General features: G+C 40.5%; 1 protein-coding gene and 1 long non-coding RNA gene across 9 annotated transcripts in view; one reads left to right on the forward strand and one right to left on the reverse strand.

The window, feature by feature from the left end:
• Nucleotides 1-14,998, forward strand: part of Ryr3 (ryanodine receptor 3) — a 556,303-nt gene that overhangs the window by 455,260 nt on the left and 86,045 nt on the right. For 6 of the 8 annotated variants that reach the window (XR_013438866.1, XM_078049887.1, XM_040274327.2 and 3 more), the window contains 12 exons: nt 125-184; nt 1,702-1,833; nt 2,466-2,578; nt 5,713-5,809; nt 7,410-7,516; nt 8,017-8,068; nt 8,974-9,030; nt 9,972-10,071; nt 10,220-10,299; nt 11,801-11,877; nt 14,518-14,591; nt 14,843-14,860. Coding sequence is in view for 7 of the 8 variants with exons in the window: in XM_078049887.1 (XP_077906013.1) it covers nt 125-184; nt 1,702-1,833; nt 2,466-2,578; nt 5,713-5,809; nt 7,410-7,516; nt 8,017-8,068; nt 8,974-9,030; nt 9,972-10,071; nt 10,220-10,299; nt 11,801-11,877; nt 14,518-14,591; nt 14,843-14,860 (967 nt within the window). In the remaining variant the exon portion in view is untranslated. The remainder of the gene's footprint in view (nt 1-124; nt 185-1,701; nt 1,834-2,465; nt 2,579-5,712; nt 5,810-7,409; nt 7,517-8,016; nt 8,069-8,973; nt 9,031-9,971; nt 10,072-10,219; nt 10,300-11,800; nt 11,878-14,517; nt 14,592-14,842; nt 14,861-14,998) is intronic. The other 2 variants (XM_078049890.1, XM_078049892.1) reach the window with 2 other exon arrangements.
• Nucleotides 4,229-14,929, reverse strand: LOC120886232 (uncharacterized). Its single transcript, XR_013438867.1, has 3 exons — nt 14,695-14,929; nt 8,929-10,454; nt 4,229-6,795 (listed from the first exon to the last, which is right to left on the reverse strand). It is a non-coding gene; the product is annotated as an uncharacterized LOC120886232 (long non-coding RNA).

Genomic DNA, 14,998 nt, shown 5'->3' on the forward strand with positions numbered 1-14,998 from the left:
TTTCTTCTTTTGTTACAAAAAAAATCTCAGGAAAATCATGCTTTGACTGTCCATACACCCCTGTACTCTATTTTACATTCCCATGGTGAATTCTATTAATAAAATTTAATCTCTCTTTCTGCAGAGGGACACGGATGAAGAGGTTAAGGAACATCTGCGGAATAACTTGCACTTGCAGGAAAAGGTATGCTGAGGGAAGACAAGGATAACCACATAGGCTGTGCCTTGTCACTGGGTTCCATCCTCCCACTTAGTTTAATTCATCTTTTTAAAATGTGTTCTAAAAGCAGTGTTTGATTGGTAGGACTAGCTCTTTGCCTTCAGTTTTTGTTCTTTCCTTTGCTATTATAAAGTGGATGTAAAACACGTATCTGATGAAGCATGCTTTCCCACTTCCTGTTATATGAATGTCAAACCATAGCAGGGGGGGAATCTGGATTAGGTCTCAGAATTCACTGGCTGTGAGACTTGTTAAACAGTGAAATGGACACCTGGGGAAGTTTTAGCACCTCCCACTCAAGTGAGATTTTGAAGCAAAATAATTTTGTATCTAGGTTGGCATAATCAAAACAGAAGTTTTGTTTTAAAGGCCATTTGAGATTTTTCTAGGCCTGTGAATCTAAACAGCTCTTTCCTCAGATGAAGAACTAAGCCTATATAAAAACATCTTTCATTCTGCCCCAAATATACAAGAATGGTGGATAAAATACTCTAGGAAAAAAGGCAATAACAAGAAATCCCAAGAGACAGGGGGGGAAAAAAGGAGATGCTCTAAATATGATTAATAAGCGAGTGCTGTGGGAGTCCTTAGAGTGCCAAATATGTAACTTAGGGGCTAGGGGTTTTAGTAATCTTAAAGGTAAAGGGGCCGGGGACTAATTTCCCCCACTGGGCACAAATGCAGAGTGATAAACTTGCAAAAAATTATCCTTGAAATTTAAATTCTTAAATTTCCTGCAGAGACAACCATGAAACTATTTGGAAAGTTTTCACTTCCTCAAGTAGAGGTTCTAATGTCATTAAATAAAACTCCTCTTGAAAAATAAAGTGATGTAAAAAATTTCAAAGCATGAAAGGAAATCCACTACCATCAGAGGGTCAAGAAATGCAAAACAAGAATAATTTGAGAGATAAGGAACTATAGAAAAGAAGTTAAATATAAATGTAATTAAAATATCAGACATGTAAAGGACGACATTACTTTTGAAACAGGAGGAGGGGAGATAGTTTTGGGGAAAAACCTCATAATGATTATGAAAACAGTCATTGAAATTTAAAATTCAATGTATGGATTAAAAAGATAGGCTATACTTAGCTGAAGAGAGAATTTATAAATTGGATGATTGTTTTAAGAAACAGCATCAAAATTGAATCACAAAGAGATAAAGTAATGAAAAGATGTCAGAAGAGTTAAGAGATATGGAGGCTAGAATGAGAATTTCCAACATAGCATCATCTACAGTGCTGCAGAAAACAATAATTGAGAGATAAGAGAGACAATAAAAGAGAGTCTTTTTTTTTTTTTTTAACGGCACTGAGGATCAAACCTAGGGCTTCACACATGGTAGATAAGCACTCCATCACTGATGAACATCCCTAGCCCAAAAGACAGTCTTGATTCGTATGGAAACCCTGGTAGCCTTTTTCAGTACCAGAGGTACAAGGAATTAATTATTTTTGTGGATCTGATTTAATTTTTAGTCTGATGACCCCGCTGTAAAATGGCAACTGAACCTCTACAAGGATGTTCTGAGGAGTGAAGAACCTTCAAATCCAGAGAAGACAGTGGAACGTGTACAGAGAATTTCAGCAGCTGTCTTCCACCTGGAGCAGGTATGGAGTATTTGATCTAAGGAGGGACAAAGAAAGACTACCTTGGGGAATACAAAGCTCCTCTCCACAGTCAATTCTCAATTACAGGTATCCTTTAAAGACTGAGAATACAGGAGCTGGGGTTGTGGCTCAGTGGTAGAGCACTCACCTAGCACGTGTGAGGCACTGGGTTGGATCCTCAGGACCACATAAAAATAAATAAATAAAGATATTGTGTCCAAATACAACTACAAATGTGTGTGTGTGTGTGTGTGTGTGTGTATGATTTTTTAAAAGACTGAGAAAACAAGGATCATCCTATATCATCCTCAGGTATCATTTTGGTGCTGCTTCATAGCAGATCCCTCAATTCTTTTCCCTTCCACTGCTTTAAAAATTCTTGCCATTATCTCAAATGACTTTTTTTTTACTGTTTGTAAAGCTGCTGGTAAGCAATAAGTGGCCAACAGCACATGGGAGAAAGAAGAAAACCCAATACCTTCACAAATGGAATCATCTACTGCTATGTACATTTTTCTGAGTACAGTTGAAAGCCAAAATTCTTCCAGGGTTAAGAAGCCTGGGCTACAGGTGACTCTCCTCTGCCACTCATATCAGCCTAGCATGTACCTACCTGTGTGATCTCTTCACAGGTGGAACAACCTCTAAGGTCCAAGAAGGCTGTCTGGCACAAGCTGTTGTCAAAGCAGCGGAAACGGGCAGTTGTGGCCTGTTTCAGGATGGCTCCTCTGTACAACCTACCCAGGTATGTATTCTGACCTTTTCTTCTGACCCATGAGCTGGCAGTGGCAATTAAGTTTCCTTCCACAGCTGTGCTCTGTTTTGGCCTCTATACTCTTCACCCAAAGAATAGAAATTGGAGTTCTTGGCTCATGGAGCCTTTGGAGTCTGTAGAGTATGATGGCCTGCTAAGCAATCAAGGTAAGCCTAAAAAGTGGTGAAATTCCCTAGTGTCCCATACCTGTGCAGCACTAGTACCTACAGTAAAGTCAGCCAGGTAAGCATTGAGGAGCCCCTCTTCATTAGCTGAGGTAGGACTCTTCATGAAGATGTAAAGACTTCTAGAAAAAGGGTTCTGGTTTCTAAAACACTTTATCCCCAAGTCACCAACTGGTCAAGCAATATTTAACTTCTCATGCACTTTGACACCAAAATTGCCGTTTTCTTAGCAGATACAGAAGTATAACCTGGGAATCCTAATTTAGCACAGTGTATTTGCCATCAAGATGAAGAAAAGCTAGAATGCCCCAAGAGTACAATCAGGGGCACAGTGCATTTATTTGGGTGTTTTAGCCCATACTTCAAAGTGTAAAAAAAAATGCATGAAGGTTTTTCTGAAAATTGTGTGAAACATTCTGTGTCCACATAAAGTATCTATGTCAACTTTCTGTCACTGTGACAAAACACCTGAGATAAATGAACTTAAAAGGAGGAAAGATTTATTTTGACTCGTGGGTGTAATCCATGGTCACTTGGCTCCTTTGATCTGTGTCTGCGGCAAGATAGAACATCATAGCAGGGAATGGGTGGTGGAGTAAAGCTGCTCACTTCATGGCAGCTGGAAAGCAAAAAGAAAGGGAGGAGGCAGGGTCACAATATCCCATTCAAGGTCATGCCCCCATTGACCTAACTTCCTTTCACGAGGCCCCACCTGCTGAAGGCTCCCCACTTCCCAGCAGCACCAAAGGTTGGTGACTAAGCCTTCAACAAATAGCCATTAGTGGATATGTAAGAGCCAAACCATAACAGTATCAGTGACAGACTGGGTCAGCATTGACCACTGGGACTGACTCATTGTCTTTGGTGATTTGGAAACATCCTCATCTTCAGACTCATTGCAAAGTGGGTAAGGTCAGGCCTATGATCAATAAACAAAGCTGGTAATTGACTCTAAACCTCTGCTTCATCAGCTTCCAAGTCACTGGGAACATCCTCACCTGGTCAGGGAAAGTAAATTGACTTGGATAAGTATACTCCAAATCCCATATACACAGGTATGTTTTTTGGAATATGAGATCGGGGACCATTCCTCCGCTCAGCCTTTGCTTTCATTGAACTGTGGATCCTGGCCATCATTTATCCAGACTATCTATTGCCCTGTGCTGAGCCAACTGAACTTTACTCATTAGAACCTTCATAGATGAAGGAGAATCAGGGCCTCTGAGACACAGAACTGCTCTAGCAGTTTACTGTCTTTGGGACAGACTGAGGCATTACTAAGTCAAGTAGAATTCATGAATAAAAAGTTGAAAAAAAATAAGTCTAATAGTCATGGGCATGAAGGGTGCTGAAGTCCTAGCAGAAAGGTGAAATTCATAGCTTAGTGAAAAAAGCAAATATGCATAGGATTTTTGACTTGTTTCCTAGAAGTAAGGAATCATTAAAATATATTCGCTTTCCTGTCTGTGTGAGATCCCTACCTGGCACTGTGCTAACGTGGCCTGCAAAAGAGCTCAGTTCCAAGCACATGTCGCCAGAGCAGCAAGGCCAGCTAAGCAGAAATCACCTCCCTCAAAATCAACCACTTTTTCCTAAATCCACTGAAAATGTTAGTATTCTCCTTTCATATTTGGGCTATTCCTTCAGTAATTCTACCACTATACAAATAAGTCCAGGAATTCACCATATCCTTGATGTGGTGTGGCTACTCCTAACTCAGAGACTTTAGAAGGGTTACCCTGGGTTTTCTCTCTAGCATGGAAGATTGTAAGTAGATTTCATAAGAGCAGCAACTAACCAAGATGCTCGGGTGGAGACAATTCCTTCCCCACCTTGTGATGATCTAAACTACACAGATTCTTCCAAACTAAAACAAGCTAAATAGATTTATTTTATTATGTGGTAACTGTTTCTCTGGTGTCAGTTTTTAAAAGAAAACCTGTGTGCTTTTCTCCAGACACACAATTAACAATTTCTTCCTGAGCACCTTTCAACGGGTTTGGCTGGAAAAGGTTAATGAAAAAACTCAGTATGACAGGCTTATACCCATTTTAATGGTAATGTAACCTGTGCACACTCCTCCTCTCTTGATCATGATTTAATATTACCATAAAAACACGAATTTGTACAATTTTTTTAAAAGAATTCTGATTGGTCAGATTTTAAAGAAAGATGGCAAAGGTTGTGTTCTACCAAAACCATGACTAGAGCTTAATGACTCTGGTCTTGACTTTTATCTCCTTTTCTCTCCCTCCCCCCACCATTCCCCTCATATTCAGGGGCTAATATTCTCAAAAGTTAACCCTGGCTTATAGGAAGTGGCTCATGCCAGTTACTCAGATGCCAGGGGCATAGCTAGAATCCCTGAGGCACAGGAAGATGTGCTCGTGATGTAATGTACCCATGTTTCACCTTCCTAAGTAAAAGCCAGAGCATCCCTGCTGGTGTGGTTGCTTGGAAAAGCAAAAAAAAAAAAAAAAAAAAAAAAAAGCCACAGATTGATGTTTTCAGCATACTTGAAGCCAGCTACTTAGAAACTGCATGATTTAGATTGGTTTATCTGATCAAGTGGCCAATCCAAGGAGTGACTAAATTGCCATATTAAAAAAAAAAAATACTTCAGGACTGTTACTTGACCTAATTAGTTGTCACTAGCGGGAAATTCAACAAAGACCATGTGAGACCAGATTTGGGTTACAGCTACTGCTGTGGCTTGCTTTAACCATTGTTTTCAGAAGGTGCTCCAGTATTTGGGAACCATCTAGTTAGAGAGTTCACTTTTCTTTGCAATGAATGCTTATGGTAAGCTGCTGGTGGATCTGACCAATCAGAAGATCAGAATTGTACAAAAGCCTGTCCTGCTTACTAACCATGAACCGCCCAAACTAAAATGACAAGTCCCACAAACCCTCTTGACCTCACTCTCACCCTTCCGCTCAGGCACCGCTCTATTAACCTCTTCCTCCATGGCTATCAGAGATTTTGGATAGAAACAGAGGCGTATTCCTTTGAAGAGAAACTAGTACAGGATTTGGCTGTAAGTACTGACTCAACTGGAGCAGACATGGGTGTGAATGAATTTGATTTTGGTGTTCATATGTGTGTGATAACAGTTAAACCTTCCCAAAGAACTAAATGTATTAATTTGAAAGGAACTAACTGTAAATTCTCAGGGGAGGCCCTGCTAATGGTCATCAGAGCCAGAGGATGAATTTTCACTTGGAGGTGCTAATACTCTTTTCACTCTCATGTTCATCATCATTAGCAACTAATATTTCTTGAATGCAGCCATGTCATGGAGAATTCATGCTAAGTTAAGTTTTGAGCACCACTGGTTGTAGGAGGCCACCCCACCCCAGCCAAGACCTGACATTCCTAATCCATAGCTGTGCTTTAGGGAAGATGCATCTAAATACCTACCCTTCCTGCATTTCACATTTCTGTACTGGCCCTTCAGAAGATTTGGCATGCTCTGTCTCTAACAGACTTTATGCTCTGGAACTACTCAAAAGGACACACAAGGGGGAAAAGCATATTGCAACGGTACCACAGAGCCTCATCCTGGTTCAGAAAGAAAAATAAACTCTCTCATGGTTCTGTTTTCTCCTTCTCCCTATTTCTCCCATTTATATTTCTCTCTTATCACTTACTGTCCCCTACTTGTACACTGTGCTTCTTATATCTACCCTTTTCCACATTTCTCTCTTCACACTATTTCTTTTCCTCTTCCCTGTTTTTTTTTTCTCTTAAGTCTGTCTCCTTGTTTTCCTTCCTTTTTTTTTTTTTTTTTTTGGTGGGGGGCAGTCCTTGATTCTTCCCATATATTTCTGTCAGTAAGAAAAACAATTCCTTGGTTGGCCACTTTTTCAATTTGTGTGAAGTTGACAAATGAGCATCATTTTGATCCTCTCCTTCTTAGTCTTTTACACAGTCTCTGTTGTTCACCAAATACGATCCTCCCTGCTGACTTGGCACTGCTAGGAAATTCACTTTTACCTCTGGCATCAGCTGCTATTTCCCTTCCTGTAAAAGAACAAAGAGAAAAGACTTGATAAGAGAAGTGCCAGGCTTTCAGCTCCAGGACAGTAGCTCTGGGGAACAATGAGAATTTTAGAGTAGAATGTGAGATTAAGAAAGCAATATGTCTTGCTGGATTGAATGAAGAATAATACAGACCCCAAATGGCCCCAGAGCTTTGTAACTTTGCACTACTCCATCTCCAGCCCAGTTCTCCAGTGGAAATTTTAAGTATTGGCCAGAGAGAGAGAGTCTCATAGGTAACTCTGCAGGGTTTCCCTCCTGAACTCAGGTGCCCAGAGCTTGCATGAGAGTTCTGCTGTTGGGGGTCTATAGTTCTTCCCCTGTAGTCAGCTTTTTTGCTTTTTCTTTTATTTAACCTAAAATTGGAATGTTTCTTTGATTGGCTGGAAAAACATATATATATATACATATATATACACCAACCTTGCATCCTCAGGACTTCTCCTGAAATAAATATGTGGTGTAGTGTGGTTTCTTTTTCTGCTTTCAGTCTGATGCCCTTTGTGCCTTGCGCTTGACCTTTTCTTTGTTCGCATGCAGTTATGTGGCTCATGCTAAGACTTGTGCCTAACACCCATCTATGTTGGTCTGTGTAGAAGTCTCCCAAGGTGGAAGAGGAGGAGGAAGAAGAAATGGAAAAGCAACCAGACCCACTTCATCAGATCATTCTCCATTTTAGCCGCAATGCTCTCACAGAGAGGAGGTCAGCACAACCAGGGCCCTCCTCCCGGGTGGCGGGGATGGTCAGGTCAACCCCAGCTCCTCCTCTTTCAGACAGCATGGGGTGGAAGGGACATCAAGTTTGAGCTGGCCTATTTGGGGCCATCAAGAAACCTCTAGAGGAACTACATCAAGCCACAGTCCTCATCATAATGCCAAACTCTGAGTCTGAAGATTAGACAGCCTGATGTTGTAACCTTGTCCCTTAATCCCATGTCAAGCCCATGCTGATTCAAATTTTTAGAGCAATTTCTAAGAATCAGAGTGAGGAAAAGTATTTTTTAAATAATTTATCTCAGTGTGGTGGTACACGCCTGTAATCCTAGTGACTCCAGAGGCTGAGGCAAGGAGGATCAAAAGTTCAAGGCCAGCCTCAGCAACTAAATAATTCACTTATAATGTAATTTGAGATTTATGTGGCTGTTAGTGTTTTCTGAGAGTTCCAAAAAGTAGCCTGCTAAATATTTCCTCCATTCTTTCCAGCAAATTGGAAGATGATCCTTTGTACACCTCCTATTCCAGCATGATGGCCAAGGTACACCAGCGTTTTCTGCACATTATCTCAGTCTGTCTCCTTTAGACCTCTTCAGGCATATGGAAGCTGTCATGTGAGCAGGAGGATGGGGACTTGGTTAGCCATAGGTTCCAGACATTGCATGAGTCGTGTGTCACAAGGGTAGCATCAGAAATCCACTCTCCATCCTCCTCAGGAAATCCTGAAGCTTTGCAGAAACCACAGCTGCTGGTGGCTAGGCTCATGTGACAGTTCTGTAGCCAGCTAAATGGGGCTCAGGCATATAGACTATCTTTGTATGTTCAGTAGGGTTCAAACACATCTGTAGGTGAAGGAAACAGGTCTAGAAACCAGGGAGATTCTAGTGTTCCAGAAGAGGGAGAGTGTCCAGGGAGATATCACCTGGAAGGATGGTGAATTCTGGAATGAGGAGTGGATGGGAAAGTGCTCCTTCCCAGAAAACTCTCATGCCAGGCAGGAAGGAGGATATGTGGGGTGCAGGAGCACCTCTGCCTTTATCCAGCTACACCACAGGGCCACAATGGGAAAGGGCACTTTAGGATCACATCCCAATCTTATTGCCATTGCCTTGGTGCTGTGTTCAAGTCCCTGCATTCGTTTCTCCATTTACCAGGGAGGACAGTTCAGGTCAGTGGTTCAACCAGATAGGTGCCCATTGATTATGTGATCTCAGTGTTCCCATTTCTCATCTCTGACCCGCATGATGACTGCAAAGATGGCATTTAAACTATAATGTTGCCCTGCAGTGCTCAAAATGTTCCTGGTTTTACAAACTGCTGAAATCCTGAAGAACCTGTGAATTTCAGCCTGTCCCCTGTCTTGCAAAGTAGAAGAGTTTATCGTTTATAAGACACACTCACCTTTAATTTTAATTCTGTCTCCTTTCTCTGCTCCGCGGAACCCAGAGCTGTCAGAGTGGTGAGGATGAAGAAGAGGATGAAGACAAGGAAAAAACATTTGAGGTAAGTTTTCACAAAGATTAAAACAGGGCCACATTCCCAGGCCATCATGATGGGCCTTCAGAGGTGGTGCTGGCTTTAGCATATGGGGCTCACCCACCAAGTGTATCTGATGTTCCTTCATAAAGAACACCCACCTGTGTGTCTGTGGTCTGTCTCTTGCCTAGCAAGGGAGCAGGCAGCACACTGATCAGCAAACCACCCCACTGGGTTGGTTTCATGGGAGATATTTTGCTTCTTCCTAAATATTATCCTAATAGGAACAAATTCAAGTATCCAGAGTGAAAAATCAGAGCCATAGAGACACTTGGGTGGTTGTTGCACTACTCTTCTATAAATGCAAATCTAGGGTGTGGGACCCTGAAATTGTTAAGATTAAACTATTTTAAATTGCTTGTGATATTTGATAGTCAATGTGCCAAACAGAATAAAACAGAAGTAATGAATGTAATTACATTTCTGGAGAGCTTTGACAATCTAGTACCGAGATCTGGTGGAAAGTGTCTATTAACTGTGGTCTGAGTGTTCTAGATAAGTGGGCATTTTCTTCCACTCAGACAGATATCAGGTTGACCCCTCAGCAGGTCTCCCAGATGACAAAACATTGAAAAAACACATTTTAATCTTAGGTTGCTTACTATTAATTATAGTATCAATGGGGAAGAGATTGTTTTACCTGGCATAACCATAAATGGAAAATTCACCATCAAAACATGAAGGAATTATGGGTAGACAGTTTTAGAAAGCTGGGCAATGTTTATAAATAAACTTCAGAGGTTTATTTTATTCAAAATTATGCCTTCCTCAGGCAACTAAAGACTTTCTCACCTTACCTCAGTCCAGTGAATTTCCTGGAGGCGAATGTGGACAGAAGACAGATAGAGATAGGGAAGGAGCAGCAGAAGCTGGGAGACAGATATTTCCCTGAGACTTTTTTTTTCTAGGAGAAAGAGATGGAGAAGCAGAAAACCCTCTATCAGCAAGCTCGACTGCATGAGCGAGGTGCTGCAGAAATGGTGCTTCAGATGATAAGCGCCAGCAAAGGTGATTTGCCCACTTCTGATGAACCCATGTGACTACCATAGAGAGATCATGCCGTGACACAGTCATTATTAACAAGTCCTCATAAGCCCAGAAGGTGTGATTCACCACCTGTTTCCATGGTAATTCAATCAACTCTTCACTGTGGCAGGTGAGATGAGCCCCATGGTGGTCCAGACTCTGAAGCTGGGGATTGCCATTCTGAACGGAGGCAACGCTGGTGTACAACAGGTAACAGGATTCCAGGAGGTTGTGCAGAGTTCATGGGGTACTCCATTTGACAGCCGTCAGCCTCTTCATGGAAAAGGTGTTGACTGCTGCCTAGGGAGGCCATCCAGATTCACCTTGTGGGTGTTTTTCCTTAGTGGCCAATTATGTCAGAGTTGCTGGGAACACAGAAAAAACCAGGGCTTGGAGTTTACAGGCAAATATACATTTAATAAAGAGCTTTTACCCAGGGTTAAAAAAGGAATTTTGCTTTTTATCATAGATGGTTTTCTGCAAAAATCTATATATACTCCAGAGGAAGTTTACTAAGCCTTGGGTTTTTATTTTAGTTTCTTCACTTATTAGCTACTTTACAGTGACCACCTTGTCATTGTGGTTGGGGGTTTGATAACCCCACATGACTGTTATTCATTCACTTATTCCTTCATTCATTTGTTCAACAATTATTCACTGTAAGGGCTGAGGGTGTAGTGAGACAAACAAAACCCCCTGCCAACATGCAGCTGACATTCTATTAGACATTAAATGGGACAATTCACAGAAGCACACAACAAGGGCCTGGCACATGGCATTAATTCTATTTTTTAATTGCATATCTATTTATTTTTAATGTTTGATAAATACATTAAAAGCATACATTTTTGTATTAATTCTGTTATCTGAATTGGAACTGAATGCAGAAGACCAGGAGTGCATTGGTATCCCCCAGGCACTTCAAGATATGGCTAAGAGCACCTCTGTGCACCTCTTGGCAAAGTGTCCAACAGACTTTTGACATTCATGAAATTATATCCCAGAGTCTCTGAGAATATCCAAATCATAACCACTATATGGGGCCTGTACAACCACAAGCAACTATCCTTCTATTTTGGTTTGCCTAGTCTTTAACTCAGTCTAAACAAATTCTTTAGTAGGAACTGTCATTTGCTTAGTTGTGTCTTATTTTCTGCTTTGTCCACCAGCACTTGCCAACTGACTATCTTGAAGGATCTCTCTTGTTAATTTTTATTTTGCTTATTGAAAAAAAAGACAAAGTTCCTGTCTTCCCCATAATAGAGAATACAGGAGATGTCTCTTGTGAAATACTGAGCTTTCAACTAAGTTCATTTCTAAGATTTTTTTTCTCCAAATTTTCGCCAAATTCATAAGCATGAGCAATTCAGAATATACCTCAGCAACATTAAGCATTACTATGTCACAGTTCCCAAATATGAGTGACTTCAAACAGATCCATGAAGTCAAAGGTCTACCTGCTGCTCTAGCAGAAATACTAGTAAGCCTTTATAAAACAAGCCTAATCCATCCAAGAGATTCTCACTGTAAGTAGAGGTTCTGTAAGAGAGTGAGACTCAGACATGTATGTTTTTCTTTTGTTTTGAATTCCGTTGGTGATTCTGATATCCCTGCATCTGGGGATTTGCAGTTATTCTATTGGGATTAAGAGAATCAATACTTGTGGCACAGCTTTCATTGCTTTTCCCTTTAAAATATGTCTCCCTTGCAGAAAATGCTAGATTACTTAAAGGAGAAAAAAGATGCTGGATTCTTCCAAAGCCTTTCTGGTCTTATGCAATCTTGCAGGTAAATATGAGGAAAGCACTCAGCATTTCTTAAAATGGTTCATTATTCAAGAGAAAGGGGGACAGATGCATAAAATTAACTGGCATGTCATGGAATTATTGAAAGAAGGCTCAGGAGTCGCCTACTGTAGAAAGCTGAAGGGTGGGTATGGTTCTCCAGCCTCTGGGGTTACATTCAAACAGCATTCAGAGGGGAAATGTAATCTCCGTTAGCCACAGACAGACACTTCACCACTGTTGATGTGTCCCCCACCACACCACAAACTGGGATTGAACCCAAGGCCTCTCTACCACTGAGCTATCCCCAGCCCTTTTTACTTTTTGTTTTGAGACAGAGTCTTGTGAAATTTCGGAGGCTGACCTTGAACTTGTGATCCTCTTGCCTCAGCCTCCCGAGTCACTGGGATTGCAGGTGTGCGTCATAGCAGCACATTTTTTTTCCTACTAACAGCTGTTGTCTTTTTCTCCCCTTTCTCATGTCCTTTTGCATTAGATTCTTTTCCTGGGAGGCTCAGTCTATACTTTTAGTTTCTCCTCAAACGTGTGCCCAGAAAAGTCAGACCAAAAAGGAGTGGGGGGAAAGGAGAATCCCTCACTATGACTCAAGACTGTTTTCATTAGACCCATTAGGCACTTTATTAATCTTTGTCTTTAATGATCTTTGAGTATTTTGTCACATCCATTTTGATGAGGTATATCTTAGCATAGGAACATTTTGGTATAACCTAAAAAACAAAGTATCAACATGTCAGTTTATATTACCAAGTTGTGTAAGTCACCTCTCCTAGCTGAACCCTCTGATAAATAAATAATATATAACCCAAAGTCATAAGATAACCACTCTTGCTCATTTCAGAAATGATCCAGAAGTCCTTCCAAGAAAAAATATCACCTTGTTCTCTAAAATTCATGTGTATTTCAAATAATCCAGAGCTCATTTGAAAAGAAATCAAAGTTATAATAATTTAGCTCAATTCCCTCTAAGTAATATGATTTAAAATGGAACATTAGGTTTTGCACTTGAAAATTTGGAGGAAGAACAGCTTTTCTTTCAGCAGACTTCATAATTTTGCTAACCTTATTTGATTAGGTAAATATTGTACCCTGGCGCAATAAGGGGCTTATTTGAGCTGCAATTTGATCCCTTATTCTCAATATCATTTTTTTCCTACTAACTATTAGTTTATTATCTCTCTTAGGAAAAGAAAATGTAATACTTCTAAGTCTGCTAACTGGGAGGAAAATAGTACATGTGGACTCAGAAATGGCAAAAATCAAGGCAATTGCTCATGAAATTCTCCATTAAATTTCTTAAAGGACTCTCACTATTCCATAGTACTCAATATTGCTAAGTTTGTTTGTAAATTTTTTTATAATGATGGTAGGGAGGGACAGGTAACATACACTTAGTCGCCAATTGACTCCTAACACAAATTTTAAGATATGTTAATGGATTTTGGTAATTATAAAAATAATACGTATTTTTAAAACATCTAAAAGTGGGAGAGACATTAAAACATTCAGCCTTGGTGTTTAGAGATGGAGTGAAGATCAGAAATTTCATTGCAAAGATTCAAAATCAAAACAACTGGGTCCAAATGTCCTTTTCCATGTTATCCTCCCCTGACACAAAACCAAAATAGAAGGATAGTTGCTTGTGGTTGCACAGGCCCTTTTTATAGTAGAATCTGGAGAGAAAACAAGAAAGATAGCAATAGAAATTTCACTGTTTTCTGTTTAAAATTCACCTGGATTGCAGAACATGTGATTCTCTAAAAAGAAAAAAGAAATACCAGTGTCCTTCCAGTCCTTTGCCCAGTAGTAGGAGGAAGGCTAGGTTTTACAGAGTCTTAATGGACTCAGTCATAAACGTCCCAAGAGTTACATTCTTATAAGACCTTATGTTTTCGAAAACCTTCAAGTGGGGGAAAGTTAGACTCTTTGGGTAAAATAGGAACCCTGTTTGGAAACAATCTGATCATACAGTGCTCTTATTATCAAGCTTTATGGTGGTTCATGGCTACATAAAATTTGGCTGTAGTGGTGACCAGGAGGAGGTTGGAGAAAGTAGGGACAAAAAGACCAGCTTGTCACAAGTTCGGGAACACCTCAGAACACCACTGCCTGTGAAAGCTTACTATCCATGCTTTTGGCTCCTGAACTATGTAGGATCATCAAAGGGTGTAGCCTTCAAAATCTGGATGTGTTAGCACTCTCCATCAGTACTCATCCTGTGCTCTGGAAGTCACAAGTCCATGTGATCCTCAGAGAAAGAAGGAAAAGGAGGGAACAGTTGATAGTAAACTGTTCCTGAAGAGACCTTAGAAACAGATCAATTCTTCCTCATTTGGGAAGCCTTTCTGAACCTTTGTTTATTAGCAAGGACACAGACTGGACAATGAGAGTTGGAGTGTTTATGACCCTTCTCCATGCTCTTGACAAGATCTGAGTCACAGTGTCTGTAAACATTGGTTGGCACAAAGCCGAGGGACTGCTGGATTTTGAACCATACCTTAATGTGTTAGTCCATCTATAATAATAGAGGGACAGGATATTCTTAGTCAATAGAGACACTGGCATTACAAATCCATTTCCCCAGCATGCATAGCCCTGAACCTTGTTTTCTTTTGTCTGTTAAAAGTGTCCTTGATTTGAATGCCTTTGAGAGGCAGAATAAAGCAGAAGGCCTGGGGATGGTTACTGAAGAGGGAACACGTAAGTAACTAATGAATGTCAAGGTCATTCTCTTCCTGATTAAAACCTTAACTCTTTCTGGTTAGAGCCCACTCTCATGGCTTCTGAATCCCCAAATACTTACTGTGTTAGAGCAAAATGTTTCCATCAGTATTTTGATAAAACCTGCATCCAGGCCGGATGTGTTCATAGAGCCAGTTTTAAGTAAAGACAACTAATTGTGGTTTTGATGAGTTTCTTACTTTATACTCTTCTCTCTTTCTTACTGCCAGTCATTGTTCGTGAGCGTGGTAAGTTTGAGTTTCTGGCCTGGATTCCTGCCATGTGTGTGAATCCTAAGAGATTTAATTTAATTGCCTCTGCACAGACACATCTTAGGTTTGGTGGTTGCATGTCGAGTTTAACTCAGCAGTTTAAAGCTTAATTAA

This window comes from Ictidomys tridecemlineatus, chromosome 5 (genome assembly GCF_052094955.1).
Source record: "Ictidomys tridecemlineatus isolate mIctTri1 chromosome 5, mIctTri1.hap1, whole genome shotgun sequence".
Lineage (NCBI taxonomy): Eukaryota > Metazoa > Chordata > Mammalia > Rodentia > Sciuridae > Ictidomys > Ictidomys tridecemlineatus.